Genomic DNA, 23,054 nt, shown 5'->3' on the forward strand with positions numbered 1-23,054 from the left:
AAATTTTTGGGGCAGTTTCAACATGTTAGATTGGACTATTCCCTTGTCAGATGTTTACCCTTCAGTTAGGCCTGGATCACCAGTTCTAAGAAAGATTTCAACTATCTTGGATCTGGCCTTCAGCTTGTGCCAAGCTCTGCTTACATATGTTAGTGTCAGTTGATCGCACTCGTCACATTTTGTGTTTACCTAGGTGCTCATCTTTGCACACATCGAGTTCCATTTCCTCTTCTTCTGTTCTGCTTCTTGACTTTGTTGTTGAGCCACTGTCAGCTTTACATTTGTGCTGACACTGATGGTTTGACACACACACACACACACACACACACACACACACACACACACACCAAGCTTTCCTTTCAACTGCCAAAGAGAACTTCTGCAAATATAGCTTTAAACTGCTCAATGTACTTCATAGACTCAATATTTCTGCTAAATTTTAGCTTACTGGGCGACTTTACTTGATACTAAAGCTTTTCTTTATCCCTACAGCAGCACTTTAGTTTATTCAGATTTCTTCCAATGAGTTTTAGGAGGAAAGATTTCATTAAATGCATCTAAATAACAACTGAAGATATAAGAACTTAAGCTTCCACAGCCGGTGTCATAGTGATTAAAATTCTTCTGGGTATTATGTCGCATCATTGCTAAAAACTAACAATAATAATAAACTAAAACTGACGTTTCGGCTGAATTGCAACGGCCTTCCTCAGAGAACGGCTCGTCGTGCCCTGAGGAAGGCCGTTTATTATTGTTGTTAGTTTTTAGCAATGACACGGCATAATACCCAGAAGAATTTTAATCACAACAACTGAAGACTTTGTAGAAGCTTTGGGTGCTTTAAGTGCAGTAATTCAATATTCAGCTTGTAATGCTTAGTTTAGAATGTTTTTTACTAAATCTTATGATGTTATTTTCTCAGTTTCTTTTGAAGCTGCAGAAATAGTCCTCAGTAGTCCTGCTCATATGGCTTGATTTGCAATTGAGGAGGTGAAGCAGAACTCAATTGTATCCATGTGGTAGATACATGACAATTGGTCAGGTACAATGGGCAGTCGGGTAAATAGGCTGAGCCTCAATCGACACTTCAGAAAATATGATACACAAACAGTCAAAGTACAACAACACACAGAACATAGTTTACACAGTTCATAGACTGATGACACACACAACTTTGCACCCTTAGGTTTACATATGACAATGGTGACAGAAAGAGCTACTGGTCACAATTTTAAAATAAAACAAAATTTGACAAATCATGAAAACATGCACCCTATATGACAGGGTGGATGCTAGAAAAGAAAGAGTATAAACAGTATTTAGTAATCAGAAATCAGTCTCTGATCACATATGTACACACTTATGTTTTAGTGTAAGAGATTTTGTCATTTCTATTTAGGTAGTAGTTATAGGAGACGTAGTGGTGTAAGGCTCCAAATGATGAGACTATGCCAATGTTTTAGGTTAAATTCTGTACTTTTTCATAATTTCTCACAGAATGAGGACATGTGATACTATTGACTTTGATCCATCTGTCTTATGAGGATGTTAAGCTTAACAGCTCCACTGGTACTATTAGCTCTTTCCTTTCATTCCCTACTCATATGAAAATACAACACACTGTACTACACGAGCACTCATCCATACTATACAGTTACACACAACAGGTTGGATGCATAAGGTGGAAAACAGGCCTCCAGTCGAGGCCTTGCACAATACTATTAACCATAAGGAAAGTAAGAAGTGATCAGACATTATTAGGTGTTTGCTAAACTTCCTTCCATTATAAAACTGATGATTTGTCACAATATGATCCGTAGAAGTCACTGGGTGGATGCTGTTGTGGTCTTCAGTCCAAAAACTGGTTAGATGCAGCTCTCAATGCTACTCTATCCTGTGCAATCCTCTTCATCTCCGAATATTTACTGCTATTTAATCCTTCTGAATCTGCTTACTGTATTCATCCCTTGGTCTCTCTCTATAGTTTTTTACCTCCCCCCCCCCCCCCCACACACACACACTCTTCACTTCCAATACGGAATTGTCAAGTCGTACCACAAATTCCTTGTCTCCACAATTTTATTCAGTACCACTTCATTAGTTACATGATCTACCCAACTAATCCTCAGCATTCTTTGGCAGTATCAAATTTCAAAAACTTCTGTTCTCTTCTTGTCCAAACTGTTTAACATCCGCATTTCACTTCCATACATGGCTACATTCCAGACAAATACCTTCAGCTAAGACTTCCTAACACTTAACAAATATCTCTTCTTCAGAAATGCTTTTCTAGAGATTGCTAGTCTACACTTTATATCCCCTTTACTTTGGCCATCATCATCATCATCATCATCCTATTTTGCCACCCAAATAGCAAAACTCATCTACTACTTTAAGTTTCTTGTTTCCTAATCTAATTCCCTCAGCATCACTTGTTTAAATCAACTTCATTCCATTATCCTTATTTTAATTCTGTTGATATTCATCTTATATCCTCCTCTCAATTTCCTTTCTGTTCAACAACTACTCCTAGACCTTTGGTGTCTTTTGACATAATTACAATGTCACCAGCAAACCTCAAAGTTGTTATTTCTTCTCCCTGAACTTTAATTCCTATTCCAAATTTTTCTTTGGTTTTCTTTACTGCTTGCTCTAAGTACAGATTGAACAACACTGGGGATAGGCTACAACCCTATCTCACTCCCTTCTCAACTACTGCCTCACTTTCATGACCTTTGATGCTTATAACTGCCATCTGGTTTCTGTAAAAGTTGTATATAACCTTTTGTGCCCTGTATTTTACCCCTGCAACCTTTAGAATTTCAAAGAGGGTATTCCAGTCAACACTGTCAAAAACTTTCTCTCAGTCTACAAATGCTTAGCCTAAGTTCTAAAGTAAATCATAGGGTCAATATTGCCTTGTGTCTTCCTACATTTCTCCAAAACCCAAACTCATGACCCCTGAGGTTATTTTCTACCAGCTTTTCCTTTCTTCTGTAAAGAATTTGTTTTAGTATTTTGCAAACACAATTACTAAGCTGACAGTTTGGCAATTTTCACACCTGTCAGCAAATGCTTTTTGTGGAATTGGAAATATTACAGTCTTCTTGAAGTCTGAGGGTATTTTGCCCATCACATACTTCTTTCACACAAGATGGAAATGTTTTGTCATAGCTAGTTCACCCAAAGCTATCAGTACTTCTGACAGAATGTTGTCTGCTCCTGGCACCTTGTTTCGATTTACATCTTTCAGTGCTCTCTACAAATTCTTCTCACAGTATCATATCTCCCATCTCACCTTGATCTACGTCCTCTTCTATTCTTATTATATTACCTTCAAGTTCATCTCCCTTCTAAAGATGCTCTGTATACTCCTTTCCTTCTTTGCTAGGACTGGTTTTCCACCTGAGCTCTTGATATTCAACATCTGCTTCTCTCTTCTCCCAAAGGCTCTTCAATTTTCCAGTAGGCAGTATCTCTTTTTCCCCTAGTGAAATATGTTTCTATATCCTTACATTTGTCCTCTAGCCATTTCTGCTTAGCCATTTTGCACTTCCTGTTCATCTCGTTTTTTAGACATTTGTATTTCCTTTCACCTGCTTGATTTGCTGCATTTTTATATTTTCTCCTTTCATCAATTAAAGTTAGTATCTCCTATGTTATCCAAGGACTTCTAATAGGCTTTATCTTTCTACCTATTTGATCCTCTGCTGCCTTCACTATTTCATCTCTTAAAGCTATTCATGCATCTTCTACTGTACACCTTTCCCCTGTTCTATCAACTGCTGCCTAGTGCTCCCTCTGAAACTCTGGTTCTTCCAACTTATCCAGGTCCCATCTTCTTAATTTCCAACCTTTTTGCAGTTTCTTCAGTTTTAATCCACAGTTCTCAACAAAAACCTCTCTGTTGTGGTTACACCTATGGTATGGTTATCTGTGTTGCTGAGGCATGCAAGCTGCCCCACCTACACCCATTCTCCCTTACGTTTGGGAAAGTTAACTCTGATTGTCATTTGGACCTATGTTTAGCATCATAAGCAATACATTAAGGAGACGACAAAACACATAGAACAGTAAAAACAAGCTAGCTCTAGGATTAGCAAGTTAAGGACTTTTCTCAAACATTTTTGCTACTTGCAACAATTGTGATGGGGGATGTAGGTTTGGTGGTAGTAATAGTAGTGGTTGTGGTTGTGGTGGTGGTGGCAGTGCTGTTAGTAGTAGTAGTAGTAGTAGTAGTAGTATTAGTAGTAGTAGTAGTAGTACTCTTACCTTTGAATCTGCCAAAAGGTGCCACTGTGGTTGAAAAAAGTATCTAAGACCTCGATCTGCACCATCCAGGGAGAGTGCACGTGCTAAGAAAGCTATAATCAATATATAAGGGAAAGTGGCGGTAAAATACATCACTTTTCCTGAGGATTTAACACTCTTCCATATGGAGAAGTAAACAAGAATCCAGGCAACTAGAAGACAAGCTGCTAGCTCCCATCTTATGTCTCCCAGCTCATCTATGCCACCACTCATTTTTAGGACCTTATTCCTGAGGGAACAAAAAAACACTTTACACTTTTATATCTTGAAATACCATCAAATTATAACTAAATAGAATTGTATACAAATTTATGAGTGGACTAGGATTACACTAACAAAGAATAATCATACACACTATGGATGAAAATAATAATGGATGGCTACATGAACACAATGACCTGTGAGAGGTTCACACATACTGGTCACCTAAAGTAAAATCTGAACTAGAAATTTTGAAAAAGTATGAGATCCATTCAATGGAGAAAAGAAAGAGATTGACTTATTTCATACTCATTTTATTTCTTCTAGAGTAATTATAGAACACCCTGTCCATCACAAATGATTCTGTCAATACATTTTCCATCTCAGAAACCGTAAGACTTAAGCAACATATAACAAACAAAATGGTCACTGTTTGAATTATCATTCTCAGTTTTTAATTTCCGAGCAACAAATGTTAAACCTAAATTTCTGAAAATACTGACTGTTTATAAAATTTCATTAATAGCATATACTTTATCCTTTAATTATTACTCACTCATAAAATTCTTCAGTAGGTGATTTGGAATTGTTTGATTTTGTGAAGTTAAATTTCAGATTTGATGAAGTCCAACAGTTTCTAGTATTCCATCGATGACCACATTCATGCCATGGAACTTCAGTCTTAAATGCAGTAAAAAAGTAGTAAACTGCATAAGCAATAATGACATTGTAGTATGTGGACATAATGAACGATATTACAACACTTGCCAGTCCAGCGCCTAGTAAAGAGAAAGATCATTTTTTTCTTACATTTTGAAAGAGATTTAAAAATACTGTATACAAAAAAAATTACCTTTAGCACATCAGAGTATGAGCTATTGACTGTGACACTGTCTACATGACAAAAGTTCTGTTAAAATGGTACCTTAAACGAAATAGATTGGAGTTATTTCTGATGGTTTCTCAGCATAATTGGTAGAATGTTTTGGGATGACCAGTCAATTTTTGAATTCAATTTTTAACATAATGTTTCATTGACCGACCTGATTGTTTATCAGTTCTTATGGTCATATACTGGTAAGGTAAGGAATGAGGAGGTTCTCTGCAGAATAAGCAAGAAAAGGAATATATGGAAAATACTGCATTAGGATTGGACAGGATGATAGGACAGCTGCTAAGGCATCAGAGGATAATTTCCATATACTACAGGGAGATGTAGAGAGTGAAAACTGTAAAGCATGTCAGATATTGGACTATGTCTAGCAAATAATTGAGGTCATACATTGCCATTGCTATTCTGAGATGGAAAGATCATCTCTGAATCTTTGGAAGGAATGATGTAATTGCTCAAAGATTGCACTTGACAGATGTTCTTGTGCTGCAAGGGAATTTGCTTCAAATGTTTATACACAAAGTACCATTAATACAATAGTTTGATGGTCACATCAAACCTGTCAGATGACTGATGATGAAAAAACAAAACAAAGGGAGGAGGAGGAGAGGGGGGTCATATATGTGCTTTCTGTGTGGACTCCAGCATATGAGTACATATAAAGATCATTCCATCAGTCATCAACATTATATGCAAAAACTGAATAATCAACATAAAGCAGAGATGCTGAGTTGCATAAAGTGTGTCTGGCTCCAGCTATCTGAGACTGTGGTCATACGTTTGTGAGCCGCATCTGCACAAGTTTGTGCATGTCTGTATGTTTTCTATTTTTGACAAATGTCTTGTTGGCTGAAAGCTAACTTTCCGACAGTCCCCACTTTATAGCGAGTAGCAACTACCCTTTTCATTATATTTTACATTCCAACCTGGATTTTCCATTCTCAAATTAAGTAGTCTCTTTACAGGCAAGGAATTGAAATCACTCACAAGGAGAAGGCTACAGACACGGCCACCTGATTTGGCTTGCATTTGGCAGTTTGCTCTTTTGCACAACCTAAATTGAAAGATTAAGATATTTTGGCTCAACAATGTGTTCCCTCACCCCCTATCTTTGAGAAAAGTACCCCAAGAGTTTTTGATGCACAGTTGACTCAGAACTGAAGGGATTGCTAGGTAACTGAAAACTGAGTGTTTTTCATCAACATACATGAGATCTGCAAACACATATTTTCCTAGAAATTGAGGAAAAAATGTTTTTGACTGCCACTTATATATCCATAACGTAAACACTGTTTAACAAAGGTGCTGCTGGTGTAGTAACCATGGCATCTGGCTGCAGATTGGAGAACCTGTGTTCAATTTCCAGTTGCATTCTGCAATTTTTTTATTTGTATTTTTTTATGTTTCAAAATTAGTAGGCATGAGAGGGTTATAAGGTAACTAATCCAAAGGGTAACTAATCCAAAGGGTAACTAATCCAAAGGGTAACTAATCCAAAGGGTAACTAATCCAAAGGGTAACTAATCCAAAGGGTAACTAATCCAAAGGGTAACTAATCCAAAGGGTAACTAATCCAAAGGGTAACTAATCCAAAGGGTAACTAATCCAAAGGGTAACTAATCCAAAGGGTAACTAATCCAAAGGGTAACTAATCCAAAGGGTAACTAATCCAAAGGGTAACTAATCCAAAGGGTAACTAATCCAAAGGGTAACTAATCCAAAGGGTAACTAATCCAAAGGGTAACTAATCCAAAGGGTAACTAATCCAAAGGGTAACTAATCCAAAGGAAATAACAACAAAAAAATTTCTCAAATGATTTGGGATAGTAAAGAAATAAGAATTTAATCCTGATCAATTTACAATGTTTCTTTCATTTACTCTGTTCCATGTCCTCAATTTGTATTGTATTAATGGTACTTTGTGTATAAACATTTGAAGCAAATTCCCTTGCAGCACGAGAACATCTGTCAAGTGCAATCTTTGAGCAATTACATCATTCCTTCCGAAGATTCAGAGAAAAAAAACTGTTTACATTTAAAAATATTTTATTTTCAGAAATTAATTTCGATGCTTACCACACACATGCTAACATTGTCTGAAAAATCAGTGCTGAAAGTTGATCATGAATTACGCTGTGAATTGTTACTGTATCCACACAGTTGTGCAATTCCTGCTGGGTTTCCAGAAGCAGATTGTATTTTTGAAGCCTTGAAATAATGTTTTAACTCAGTGACAAAAATAAACATCACATGTATGGCACACAGGGGTGCAGTTTGGTGTACTACTTCTGCCATGAAAGTCAGTTGACCCTCGTCGTCTATGAACCTGCTATCATACCTGATGGCGTTAGTTTGTACACCCCAGGAATCCAATATCACACAAAATTTTTTATCAGAACAGTATGGTTTTGAAATGTTCTCAAGGTATGTTTTGTAAATTGAATTATCCTATTTCCCAGATTTAGGGCAAGTGAACCAAACACTTTTAGTGAGTCAGTTAAGCGACTGACCTCTTCTATATCCCAAGGACCAAATTATAGTTTCTTATAAGCATGAGAAAAATTTAGGCAACAATTTTCCAGATTCTGTATGGGAATATTGTCCACATACACAACAAACTGTGCCAAGGATTAGTTTTTATCCCTCATGCAAAAATGTTTGTTGAATACACATCTTTGCAGCAGTCTTACTTGGAAGTTTGTGCATACAATGATGCTTTAAATTTCAATTCTTTTCTAAAATCCAGGTCATTTGATAAATTTATATACCCAATTTGTTATTATTCTTTATTGATTTATTTACCTTATTAACCCACCTATTCCTACCGGTTTTAATGCAGGGGTAGGGATGGGGGTAGGGGTAGGGGTAGGGGTAGGGGTAGGGGTAGGGGTAGGGGTAGGGGTAGGGGTAGGGGTAGGGGTAGGGGTGGAGGAGGGAGGGGAGAGGGGGAGGGAAGTGGTGGCAAGGAGAGAGAGAACTGCATAATGCAACTAAGAATCTAACACAGGTTTACTGCTTTCAAGCCAGATGTCTTGGTTGTTACGGCAGCAGCACTTTCATTTAACAACCCACGGCAATAGAAAAAGTTTCATTTGTTGATTTGACAGGAATATGTGTTTACAGATCCCATATATGTTGATGAAAAATTCTCATTTTTCAATTATCTATCAATCCAATCAACTGTGAGTTGATTGTGCATCTTGAACTTAAGGGGAACTGAAGTGTTGGCAGAAGAGCCAACACTGTGTTGCTAGAGGAGGCCGAAATGCACGCGTTTAATTATACGCAGACTGGCGTGAGGTCTGGAACAGGACAATGTCTTGAGAATTGCAAATAAAGTACGTAGATGATGTAATACATAACTTTAATCCATAATTGGAGAACATCGCTCTTGATGATACATGCTTCACAATAATAAATATCAATTGAATATGGCACCTTGCTAGGTCGTAGCAAATGACGTAGCTGAAGGCTATGCTAACTATTGTCTCAGCAAATGAGAGCGTAATTTGTCAGTGAACCACTGCTATGAACGTCGGCTGTACCACTGGGGCGAGTGCAAGGACGTCTCTCTAGACCTGCCGTGTGGCGGCGCTCGGTCTGCGATCACTGACAGTGGCGACACGCGGGTCCGACGTATACTAATGGACGGGGGCCGATTTAAAGGCTACCACCTAGCAAGTGTGGTGTCTGGCGGTGACACCACAGGAACTTTCCTCAAAAATGGGGCGTTGTTGAGCAAAAATATCTTTCATTTTAGATTGTACACAAGCAACCTGCAAAAAATATGAGCTGAATCAGTTACCTGTGTCTAAGGCCTTTCTCTGGTTAGACCAATACTTCAACTGGGTACAACATTTTTGTTTTATATTTCTGCCTAAGGGAGTTTTATTTAACAATACCACAAAATTCACACACACACACACACACACACACACACACACACACACACACACACTATGAATGTCTCCTTTTCCATTTGAGAGTTGCACCACTACACTACGACAATACAAGCAAAATGCACAAGTAAGGAACTATTTCCTTCCTAATACATTTCCATCCTAGATTTGTGTGCACTCACAATGTTGTCTTATCTTCAGTTGCTTGCTTTTTTTCCATCCTCTTCCAATTAAGATAAATGTAAGCAGAAATATTAAAAGCTACTGCCTCCTATGTGTTTATAAAGTATATGTTGTTACCTCCTGATGACAAGTTCCTTTCACTTTGTAATTCGTAACAAAGGAAGGTTCACACACACACACACACACACACACACACACACACACACAGAGAGAGAGAGAGAGAGAGAGAGAGAGAGAGAGAGAGAGAGAGAATATTCTGTGACACAGATCTTATGAATAATGGCTTCTACAATCCTAACTTACAGCAGGAACTTTGGTAGCATCCCGTGAGCACCACACACCTTTAAAAAGTGGACAGAGTTTTCCTAGTGCACCGATGGGCCCTCTCCTGGTGAACTGCCCAACAGCTAGTTCCATGTACAGCATCGGGATACCACATATTATTAGTATAATAAAATATGGCACCAAGAAGACCCCTGCGTGTAAAAAAGAAGTTGTTATTGAAATATGGTAGTTATAAAAACACTCAAATTACATTCCATTTTCAAGTACTCATTTCCTAGTTTACATGAAACACACATTATTATAATAAGACAGATTATGTAAAATTTAATTAGAAGCAGCACTCTTCTAAACAGTACACAAAAAATAGTCAGTCTGGATTGCAACTAATGTTTATTTATTTTGTAGTTGGTTTCAGTCAAGCAAGACCATCTTCACACCACCAACTCCTTGGTGACATGGAGCCAGTACAAAATCCTGCTGGCTGTATGGAAAGGTACCAGTCAACAACTGCTCACATTTTGCTCTTCTTTGCACACTATTATGTGGAATTTGTGTTGTGGAATACAAGGTACATACTACAATAATTATTGCTAGATTATATTTATAGAATCCACTAGGTAGTGCACTCCATGTATATTCATGTAGCAGAATTTATACTGCCCACGATGTGATGTGAAGCAGATTCTCCAAAGAGAGAGAATGTGATTGAGCATTCACATAGCAAACAGTGTAATGTATCTCGTCAATGTCATTTTTGCTTGGTCAAGCAACTTTGTTTTTAATAGAAGACAGGACACTCTTAATTAATTCAAGGCAGCCATAAGCGGAGGCATAAAATCAACAAGGAGAGAATGACTGTAGAATAATTCTATTGTTAGCATAGGGACTTGAGAAAAGATGAAGATACATTTTGGAATTATTTCAGAATTGGTACACAGATATTTGATCATACAGTGCCATCTGTTTCAAGTAGATTACAGAATCAAAACAAATTTCAGAGAGGCTATTACTGCTTCAGAGAAACTTATTGTCACCATCAGTGAAGTACATATTACGAATTTTACAAAACATTTTTTATTATCGGCAATTTACAATTTGTGACATGTTCACCAAAATTTGCAATTTAGAACGTAGCTGAGAGGGAGTCATAATAATGTTCACGATAGTTTATTGAAATTATCATAGTATCTGTAAGCTTGGAAGTTTGAGATAATGCTTTCAGCTTGACAATTTTCAGATCCATAAAAAGACACAAAGGAATGTAAATTGGAAGAGGTTGAAGATGGCTGCAATTCTTCCAATAGAATCTGCTGCATTTTATTTCTAGCTCTTAACTGAGTTTTGGGTGATAGTGTCCACATGATGGGCTGCAAACTCAGTGTTAAGTGTTAACTGTGATCTTGTGTCTAGTTCACACTTGTTGCTCAATAATTCAGATTTTGTTTTTCTGTTTTCAGAAACTCTGTATTTGTACTTTTTCTTTGTCTCTTAAGGTAGTCTGGGCGTGACAAGAGGGAGGATGGAAACACTGAAATGTTGTCCTCTGAATATTCTGGACAGCTTTGAAGAGCTGGCTTTTAATGAACAGTGGTAGTCTTGTCATCTGAAACACACTGTGTATCTGTAACAAGAGCTGTTGACAATAGGACATCATTGTGCTGAAATGGGGTTGTGATTCTGAGAGAAATGTTACTGTTTGTCTGCCATGGCTTTCAAAAATGTCAGTACTTCATACCACAGCCAATTTGATTGCAACTCTGGAAAGTTATAGGGTGAAACATAATACAGGGTTATTACAAATGATTGAAGCGATTTCACAGCTCTACAATAACTTTATTATTTGAGATATTTTCACAATGCTTTGCACACACATACAAAAACTCAAAAAGTTTTTTTAGGCATTCACAAATGTTCGATATGTGCCTCTTTAGTGATTGGGCAGACATCAAGCCGATAAGCATGTCCCCATCAATGAATTCGAAAGCATCGTTGATGTGAGCTCGCAGTTCTGGCACGTTTCTTGGTAGAGGAGGTTGAAACACTGAATCTTTCACATAACCCCACAGAAAGAAATCGCATGGGGTTAAGTCAGGAGAGCGTGGAGGCCATGACATGAATTGCTGATCATGATCTCCACCGCGTCCGATCCATCGGTTTTCCAATCTCCTGTTTAAGAAATGCCGAACATCATGATGGAAGTGTGGTGGAGCACCATCCTGTTGAAAGATGAAGTCGGTGCTGTCTGTCTCCAGTTGTGGCATGAGCCAATTTTCCAGCATGTCCAGATACACGTGTCCTGTAACGTTTTTTTCGCAGAAGAAAAAGGGGCCGTAAACTTTAAACCGTGAGATTGCACAAAACACGTTAACTTTTGGTGAATTGCGAATTTGCTGCACGAATGCGTGAGGATTCTCTACCGCCCAGATTCGCACATTGTGTCTGTTCACTTCACCATTAAGAAAAAATGTTGCTTCATCACTGAGAACAAGTTCCGCACTGAACGCATCCTCTTCCATGAGCTGTTGCAACCGTGCCGAAAATTCAAAGCGTTTGACTTTGTCATCGGGTGTCAGGGCTTGTAGCAATTGTAAATGGTACGGCTTCTCCTTTAGCCTTTTCCGTAAGATTTTCCAAACCGTCGGCTGTGGTACGTTTAGCTCCCTGCTTGCTTTATTCGTCGACTTCTGCGGGCTACACGTGAAACTTGCCCGCACGCATTCAACCGTTTCTTCGCTCACTGCAGGCCGACCCGTTGATTTCCCCTTACAGAGGCATCCAGAAGCTTTAAACTGCGCATACCATCGCCAAATGGAGTTAGCAGTTGGTGGATCTTTGTTGAACTTCATCCTGAAGTGTCGTTGCACTGTTATGACTGACTGATGTGAGTGCATTTCAAGCACGACATACGCTTTCTCGGCTCCTGTCGCCATTTTGTCTCACTGCGCTCTCGAGTGCTCTGGCGGCAGAAACCTGAAGTGCGGCTTCAGCCGAACAAAACTTTGAGTTTTTCTACGTATCTGTAGTGTGTCGTGACCATATGTCAATGAATGGAGCTACAGTGAATTTATGAAATCGCTTCAATCATTTGTAATAGCCCTGTAGTGCATAAGTGTTTCCACTTAGTCTTCACCACCTCACTAAGAAATTCAGGCATGAATACACAGGGTGTCCCGTGAGGAATCTTCAATATACAGAGATATGGCAGGAATGATCGTTTGAAGCAAAAAGCTTCATATAGGCATATGCCCTATTCCAAATGGTTTCCAAGATATAACAATTTAATGTACATTGTTATTTATTTTCTGTTTTAGTTGATATATTGTCAGATTCACAAATGTGCAACAGTTAGTAAACATTACAACATGTGTTTTACAAAGTATCAAATGAAAAATTCATATTTTTTAACACATTCACCTCTAGGCATTATCACATGCGTCACCTTACAGCTGTTGTATAGTGCACAACAAATGTTCAAATATCCCACCATGAAATTCAGTGCATTTGTGCACTCTTGGGAGAAGATGTTTTTGTTATCTGAGTGCCTCTGCAGGTTCCCTATCAGAGCAGCAGTGTCCATGATATGACTAGCAGGAGGAGTGCAGCAGGAGTGCTACCATAAACATACACAAAATCTGCATATTCTTCATTAGTGTAGATGTGTGGCATTTTAGCCAGTGCATACACAAACATAGTTAACTGATGCTTCTCTCTGATATGCTATTAATTTCTTGCAACACCTCAGTCACAACACACCATGGACAATTGTGTTTTCAATGGTCTAGTTTAATGGCAGAAAGACATCCTGAGAAAAGCAGCTGAAAGCAATGAGGTAGGCTGGACTAGAATAAAACATCAAAGAGGTTGGGTGGGCAACACACACGTCTGCACTACCAGCTTGAAATAAAACATACATTAAATGTGTTTTATCACTGAAATCATTTGAAATAGGTTGTATGTTCATATGAAGCGTTTTGCTTCAAATGATCCTTCCTGCCATATCCCTGAATATTGACCATTCTTCTTAGGACACCCTTATGCATGAATATTTTTTTCCTTTTGCACATTAATTGCAACTCCTTCAAACATCCTTCACATTGTACAATACTGTTCATTTAATTCTTTTTCAGATATTTGTCAGATGGGATATCTTTCTGTGCTCTTTCAGTCATTTAGATGCATCTAACTACAGTCACACAATCTTTGGATGAGTGAGTGGCACAATATGGGAAATTTGCAAATGCCGACTCCTACTATACTATATTTTCAAACTGCTGCACAATACTTGTACAGTGGTTGGAAAGCAATCAGATGGTGGGATATGTAGGGCAAATGATTTTTACAATAATATTTTGAACATGCCTCAAAACTATCCATCCCAGAAGGAATACCTGGTATTTCAGTAGAAGCCCCCATTCGTGTTGATTGGAGATGAAGCCTTTCCCCTCTCAGGTAATTTAATGTTACTGTTTCTGGAGGGAGGCAGGAAGGAAGGTCATTTAAACAGAGGTTATCAAGGGCTGGAACAGTGATGGAATGGACATTCACTGTTGTGGCCAGCAATTTGAGTTTTCTCCAAAAGGAAATAGAAACTTCCATGAACACACAGACATTATTATTCAGAGCACATGCATGTTGTACAATGTGACAATCAATACAGATGTTCCCGACATCTCTTCAGTGGAGTGTTGACCAGGACACATTTGAAAACAATGCAAACCAGTAGTGCTTTCAGAAGTGCGATGAATGTCAGGAAACCATTCAAAAACTTTATCAACAGTCATTAATGCAAATTTATCTCATGAACAATTTATTAATACTGTACCTGTTGTGGTCATCATTTCATTAGCAAAAGGATAAAATTTGTAGATAATTCAGATGTGGTAATATACTAAGCTTTTTGTGTTAGTTATCTATAGTATTTTTGCACTTGTTTATTTTACTTTTTTGTAGTTACCATCTGCTCCACAGTCTTCAACTACAGCATATCTAGCTTGAGGTATCACATCCTTGTTGTGGAAGTGTTTGGTGGTCAGCGCCCACAACACAGGGCATTCATGTATTACTGACATCCATTGCAAGATATTACTTGAAACTAACACATGAAAAACAAACTCACTTGCAATCACATCGCTGTCATTGCACAGCACTACTTGATATCACTCAGCTCAGCCTGCTGTTAAAACAGGCATCAAGCTCTTTCGTTGTTAAAACTTGTACTCTCATTCTCAGGTGATGTAAGCTTTTATTCCTGCATCATCATTCTGCTTGGCATCACATCACACTGTGGCAGTGTAAATTCAGCATTATGTATTCAGCTATTAATATTAGTCACAAAATGGTTACACGACTGACTATTTTTGACAATTTCATCACACACATAATGTGGCACAAGTTCCATAAAATGTCAACATTTTTCTAATATACAGCCATGATAAAGTGCTTCATTCTTATGATATATTTATGATATTTTTATGAGAACATTTTGCACCAAATAATATTTAATCATACTGCAGTGGGTTATGCAGCTACAGTTCATCAGCATCTGAGAGGTAGGCTGCCTGTCAAGTTCAACTGTCTTCTTTATTTATTTATTTATTTGTGTGGCTCACGTAATCTGATATTACACAACATGTTGCAGATGTAGGACAAAATGTGTTGATATTTATATTCAGTAGAATGTTGTTTGGAGTGCATTGCAAGTTCATGTGTTGCACTTAGTCACAACCAGGTTCTTTTATGGGGTGAAAACAGTTACACAATCTTCAATTATGACAGTTGTCTGAACATCTACATTCATTCTTAGTTCATTGATGTACAGGAGGAGTAGCGGAGGTTCCAGTACTGAACCCTGAAAAACACCTTTCTTGACTGTTTTACTTCCAAATGGAATTTCAGTTACTGAACTGAGTTCCTTATCCATGTGCATCATACTGAGTTCCTGCAAGTGATTGCTTAGGAATGATGTAATTCATTTGTTTGCCAATTCTCTAATACCACACTGTTCAGTTTTTATCAGCAGTATTTTAAACTCCACTGTGTCAAAAGCCTTTGACAGATTTAGAAATATGCCTGTAATGAGCTGTTTTGCATATGAAAGATCTAATATTTTATTAAGTAGCCATACACTGCCATTTGTGAGGACATAAACCCATATTGAGATATACTCAGTAATGCCTATTTTGTCAATGAAATCCAGCAGCTTTTTGTGTGCAATTTTTTCAAATACTTTACAGAAGCAGGCTGAAATTGTCATAGCCTAATAATTGTTCATGTCTTTTTCATATTTTTTGAAAATGGAAATAACTTTTGAAATTTTCAGTACTTGTGCAAAGTTCCTGCCCGGAATGACCAGTCACAGAGATGAATTAGCAGTTCAAGCAATAGTATGCACACATTTCTTGATGGCAGTTCCGGACCATCAATGACAACTGCATACAATTTTTTAAAAATTTCTCACATCCTAACCTTTGATAGTTGTGTTAGTGAACAGTGATTGTGCATGCTTGTATTTTCTGGTTTACTGGTTAATATTTTATTTTTGGATTATTTTTTTTACCTCTTCTTCAGCTAAGCTTGCAAATAATTTCTTGAAAGTGGTCACCAAAGCATCAGGATTAGTCATCTAATTGTTGTGTTTATTTCTATATTTGTGTGTGTTGCTTTGCTCCCTCTTTCCCATTTTACAATACACCACATTGATTTCACTTTGCTGTTGGATCTGTCAATGCACTCACCACTGTACATCCTATTAGCTTGTCTTTCCATTGTCCTTTGGTTTCATAGGTAACTTTTATATTATTTGAGTAATTGAGGGAAGTAATTATTTTGTTTTTACAGCTAATGGAATATTCTCCTGTTTTAGGACAAGGTTTTTATTCTTGGAGTAATCCTTTTCTTGCTTGACTGATTTGGGGGAGGGGACCAAACAGCGATGTCATCAGTCACATCGAATTAGGGAAGAATGGGGAAGGAAGTCAGCCTTGCCCCTTCAAAGGAACCATCCAGGCGTTTGCCTGAAGCAATTTAGAGAAATCACAGAACACCTTGATCAGGACAGCAGGACGCAAGTTTGAACCGTCTACCACCTGAATGCGAGTCCAGAGTGCTAATCACTGCAACACCTCACTCAGTAATCTTAGTCTTGTTTCTCTTACTGTTATTTAAGACTGTGTTTTCTGTGCACTATAATATACACTACATTCATTCATTTTGTTAAGCTTGTTTTGAGGTTAGTAACACTTCTTCACTAGTCTAACATAAGGCATGCCAATGATCAGCTTCTTGTTGTGGCCATGAATTTACCTCCTAGCTGTATTAACATGAAAAAATACTTCCAATATCATACATGATTTTGAAGATGACTTGCATTGGTGTACTAGAGAATTAGCAACTAACTAAAAGAGAGATTTAAGATACTATACACAAGTCACTTTGGAAGCTTAGAAGCTTTTCGTAAGATAGTGTAGTATGTTTCAATTTAGCCAGTCATGACTGGAAACACCTTGTTTTTATAGTATGACTAGTGAACCCAGCAATCCTTTTCGATTGCTAAATATGTATGGAAATTGCTTATACGTCATAACCTCCTCCTCCCCCCTCTCTGTCCATCTCCTACTACTCCTCTCCTCCTCTCCTCCCTTTCTGTCCATCATCTCCCCCCCCCCCCCCATGTCAATTCCCTCCCCATCTCTCTATCCATTTCCTCAGCCCCCCTACCCCTTTTCCCTCCTTGACCTTGTTATTGCAAATGGAACCTCAACTGGGAATTAAACTTCCTTAAAATGAATAGGTTTATTGTTTGCGATCCATGGTATACTAGCTATGGAGACCTCTCCAGCTGCTGTGTCTGTGACGGTAGTAGCTTAAATGACAGTATTTCACCATTTTTAATCTGCGAACAGGTAAGATAGCAAAGTTTTGGATGATTCAGATTCCACAGTAGTATTCTAATCAGAAGCCAATAAAACTGAATGTGAGGAAGAACACAAAACAGCACATTGTTGTGTACATAATTTTTGTTCAAATCACATGTAAGGAGAAACAATGTTTACTAGTGAAACAGTTTGTCTAATGGATTACATGCACTGCTATCATAGTCAAAATTTACTAAGAGAAAGAAAATGAAACTGCATGTTATTAGAGCATTGTGTAAAAATGTGAAGGAAATCGATCAAGAAATTCCCTAGTATATTTATTTGTACATATATACATAAAATATATATAGCCCACATATGGCCAGATGTGTTTATCCTATGTTCGCCCAAATGTTTACTAGAGTATCTGGTAAAAATTTGAGGTAAATCGGTCAAGTAATTTTTGAGATTTTTGGTAACTATCTTAAACAATAACATGTCTTTATATAGTAGTATAGGTGATGTGGAAATAGGACAATTATGTATGTACAACTGCTAGTATGCATTGATAGAATACTGAGAAATTGGTATTCATTCCAAAAAAGTTGTGTTAATCCTATGATCTATCTTTATGTGACATTTACAAGTGTACTATTCCTTCCAGAGCGGATTCGTGATTGACATCAAATGGAAAATACATCTTATGCTGGATACTGTACTGGGTACATATACTCTAAAAACACAATATAATGTTCACCTACCTCCTCCACTCTTGTAGCAGAGATATGGAAACCTCCAGACATTTCCAAGCCCCACAGAGTACCCAATGCAGGCCAACACAAACTGTGCCTTATTAGACCAATGCTGCCTTCTTGGAATGTGAAGGTATTCTCTACTAGGGTCAAAATAGCTGCTACTGCTTGTAGTCGAAACTGATGCCTCATCATCAGAAGGCCTAGAAAAAAGAACACAATGTAAATGAAATTGAAATTTTACTATTAAATGAAGTAACTACAAATATTCTGTTCTGAAGTTCTAAACTTTTAGAAAATGTTTGTTATTCATGCTCAGGTCGAAGGTTTTTATTTGTTATGTTAATCAGTACTGGGAGATGTGTTATATCAAATAAAAGAAAAATATACTCTACTTGCATACATAATTGTTTTTTTAATCATGAATTGGTTTTTAATCATACATGTCCCTGTCAATACCATTTTGATTACGGGTAATCAACCCACCTACACCTGTGTAATCAAGATTGTAATTTAACAGCTTTAGATTTTGTATAGGAGTAGATGATAGAATGTACCGAGTAATTCACAAAAGATTGTGTCTTTTACTAAAGTATATTTATGTTTATTCCTTTGCATTTGTTATTCATTATGTAACACTATTTGGAATAACTGAATGTCCTGTAAATAATAGGTTATACGGTTTCATTTGCAAAATTATGTTAATTTGTAATTTTGTACACACAGATTTCCATTATGTTAAAACAATAATATCTAATGCAGGAAAATGATAATTCACTAATGGAATACAGTTTTTGTATGAAATGAACAAGATTATAGAACAGAAAAACAATGCACAATATTGAGATCGATTATCAGAACTGTAAATATTTAAGTAGGTAGTAACTGAAGCCTGTTAAATGGTAGTAATCAAAATAACTAAGAAATTTAGCAGATATCTGATATTTCATATTCAATATTTTAGAAGATTTTGTATAAAAAAACTGTAAGAAAACAGTGTTAAAGACAACATCTGACAAAAACATGAGGTAACCAGAACGGAAGGAAGAAATGAAATGTAACTTCATGGGTTGAGAGGGTATGTGATGTTATTGAAATGAATACAAAACTGACTCAAATTTGCAAAGAACTTGTTAGTATGAGCCCACTTATCAGTACAATATTGCACAAGCTCTGACCTAGATGCACGCATTGATTGAGTTGGGAAGGGTGTCATTGCCACTGCATCCTCTCCTGAGGCAATCTGACTCACAACTTTGTAGCTGGTCCTTAATATCCTGAATACTGGTGCCAGCATGGAGTCGAAATCTGAGCTGGCCCACACTTTTTCAAAGTGGGACAGACTCTAGGGGTCTTGCTGGCTATGGGAATAACATTATCACACAGACAGTTCATAAAGATACAAGGTTTGGACAAAAATTTGGGTACAGGAAGAAAAATATATGTTGGAACTTAGATACAGATGCTAGACAAGCCTGCAGCTTGCACTGTCATATGTGACCATGAACAACACCTGTGCAGTATTGTCAATACGATGTGAGTGTCAGCTGTGGTCAGGAATAGTGTTCTTTGTAGTTGTGAATCCATTATGTCAGAGATAAGTGAGTTCGAATGTGGGCAAACTGTTCATGATCATATGGTGGGTGCTTCTGTAGCCAAGGTAGTGAAAGTGTTCAATGTTTCAAGAGGCACTGTATCGAATGTGGGTGCTTCTGTAACCAAGGTGAAAGTTTTCAATGTTTCAAGAGGCACTGTATCGAAGATTTTCACTGTGTACAGGGAAACCAGAAAACCACTTAGTCATAATCCGGATGAAAATGTCAGTTAAATGGTTCAAATGGCTCTGAGCACTATGGGACTTAACATCTGAGGTCATCAGTCCCCTTTAACTTAGAACTACTTAAACCTAACTAACCTAAGGACATCACACACATCCATGCCCGAGGCAGGATTCGAACCTGCAGTCGCGCGGTTCCAGACTGAAGCACCTAGAACCGCTTGGCCACAGCGGCCGGCGAAAATGTCAGTTAAGTGACAGTGACAGATGGTGGTTGAACAGGAATGTGACAAAAAAATAAGAAGATTACAGTTGCAAAAGTCATTGTAGAGCTGAATGTCATACTCATGAACCGTATCAGCATCTGAAAAACATGAAGGAAGCTACAGAGATGGGGAATTTCAGGGGGAGCTGTAATTCCAAACCCACTCATCAGTGCTGCAAATGCCTGTAAAAGGAAAATGTGGTACTAAAGCCATAAAACCTACAGTATGGAGCAATGGAAAAAGTCATTTGGTCAGATGAGTCTTGTTTCACACAATTCACAACTTCTTACCAAGTTTAATTTCCTAGAGTGAAACATGGTGGGGGTTTTGTGACAATTTGGGCACCCATACCGTGGTATTCCATGAACCCTATGGTTACTCTAGAAGATCGCATTACTACCAAGGGTTATGTGACGTCTCACAGTACAATGTTTGTTTCCCAATGGCAATGCTGTGATCCAAGGTTACAGGACCCCTGGCCACACACCTCGCATCATCCAGGGTTGGTTTTCTGAACATGAGGGTGAGTTGTTGCATCTCCCTTGACCACCTCAGTCACCAGATCTTAATAATATTGAGCCTTTGTGGTCTACCTTGGAAAGAAGAGTTCATCGTCACTATCCAGCTCCATATTCATTACCTGAACTCGTTGCTATTTTAAAGGAACAATAGTATAAAAGCATTGAAACCCACGCAGAACCTGTATTTATCCATTCTGAGATGACGGGAAGCTGTTCTGAGTGCCAACAGTTTTCTTACACCATATTAGGCATGGTCACACATAGTGTCTGCGTTATTAGCACATTTTTGTCTGCCACCAGCGTGTGCCATGTGTAGCCGAACACTGTTCTGTTGCTAAAAAGCATCATGATACTGTCACCTGAGAGGTAACATGCAGCATGTCCTTGATGAACCATTTCACCACTGGAATTCCCTGTTGCTAAAAAGCATCATGATACTGTCACCTGAGAGGTAACACGCAGCATGTCCTTGATGAACCATTTCACCACTGGAATTCCCCAGTCGTGATACGGAGTCATACCCAATGCTGCCCCCCCCCCCTTCCCATGATGCCAGGAGTAATATCTCTATGCCTCTTCGTAATACTGGAAGAATGGAATCTCACTCAGGTCGCTGACATACTCATCAACAATGGCCATCAGAACCATGATTCATACATGAATAGCATGTGGTGTCATTCATCAGCAGTCCATGTTTCCCAATCAGGTACCATTCCAATTGCATCCATCTGTGTTATGATGTTAATGGCAATGTATGTATGGGATGGTAGCTCCCTAGAGCAGCTGCTAGTACCCGAACAATTGTACAGGATGATGCAGTGTTGCAGGGAGTCCATTATTTGTTCTTGGTTTCAGGCACCGATGTGATGGGGTTACAAAGTCCTTGGTGCACAATATGGTGATCCTCTCTTGTGGTGGTGAGACAGGGTCCACTGGAACTCTCACAATGAGTAAGCCTGCCCTCAGGTTCCCAAGATGTCCAACATCGGACCGCTGTTACATCTGCATGTCACAAAAATCTGGATATTGCATGATTCAACCAACAACCCAAATGGGGACCCACAATGAGGTGCTGATAACACTGTCTCATATGAGTATGTAAAATCTCAATTTCCTTCAGAGTGATCACACTGTTCATGCCTTATGTACCCCACCAGGGCTGGTAACAATACTAAAACAGAAAGAACAGTAATGCACTATGGTGGCCATTCTATCTGTTATGAAGAATTGAAACCCTAGTCACTTACTACCAGACAATGTTGTGCATGTGTATGAAGTCACAACATCCAATGGTGTCTTCCGAGTGCTTCACTTTTTTTTGAGGCAGCACACCGTAAAACTTTCTATCACATTTAAGTTTTTGTTAATATATAATGTTTCATTATAACTTTACAGAAGTATTAACAATACTGGAGGGCAGTCAATGAAAATTAGAAAGAAGGGAAAAAAAATTCAGTGAACTGTTTACACCTATTATTTCAAAAGTAACAACCACAACTGTTAATACATTTATCTCACTGTGAGACAAGACAGTCACTACCCTCACAGAAAAATATTTGCAACTGCCTATGAAACCATGATTGTACCCAGGCATGCACCTCTTCCAAAGCAAATCAATGGCCACTGATGTCTTTCTCGAGTGCTCCTAAAATACAGAAACAGCATGGGGAGAGATCAGTACTGTATGGAGGATGTGTAAGAGCATCCCAGCATAACTTCTGCTATGTAGTTAAAAGACAGTCATTCAATTTCTGGCAAAGTCATGATGCCCTTTATTTTTGACTGCAAGGGCATGCTGCTCATTGATTTTCTGGAACACTGTGCCACAGTTAATGCACAGTGGTACATGGACACTTTGCAAAAATTGAAGAGCATCATCAAGTCCAAACACCTAGGAATGTTGATGGACAGCATCATTCTGTTGCAGGATAATGCCTGCCCACATGTTCCCAAGATTATTTCAGCTAAGCTGCAGAAGTTTGTCTGGGAATCCGTAGATATTCTGCATATAGTCCCAATCCTTCCCTATGCTATTTCCATATTTTTGGAACCCTGAAGAAAGAAATTTGCTTTGGATGAAGAGGTGCATGTCTGGATATGATCACAGTTCTGTA

The 23,054-nt window shown here is 38.2% G+C and overlaps 1 protein-coding gene across 1 annotated transcript in view; it reads right to left on the bottom strand.

The window, feature by feature from the left end:
- LOC126263618 (sodium- and chloride-dependent GABA transporter ine-like) overlaps positions 1-23,054 on the bottom strand; it is a 357,286-nt gene that overhangs the window by 48,595 nt on the left and 285,637 nt on the right. Inside the window, exons 2-5 of the mRNA XM_049960708.1 lie at positions 18,386-18,579; positions 9,828-9,962; positions 5,069-5,291; positions 4,273-4,540 (exon numbers count right to left, since the gene is read on the bottom strand). Of these exons, the coding sequence (XP_049816665.1) occupies positions 4,273-4,540; positions 5,069-5,291; positions 9,828-9,962; positions 18,386-18,579 (820 nt within the window). The remainder of the gene's footprint in view (positions 1-4,272; positions 4,541-5,068; positions 5,292-9,827; positions 9,963-18,385; positions 18,580-23,054) is intronic.

This window comes from Schistocerca nitens, chromosome 1 (assembly GCF_023898315.1).
Source record: "Schistocerca nitens isolate TAMUIC-IGC-003100 chromosome 1, iqSchNite1.1, whole genome shotgun sequence".
NCBI lineage: Eukaryota > Metazoa > Arthropoda > Insecta > Orthoptera > Acrididae > Schistocerca > Schistocerca nitens.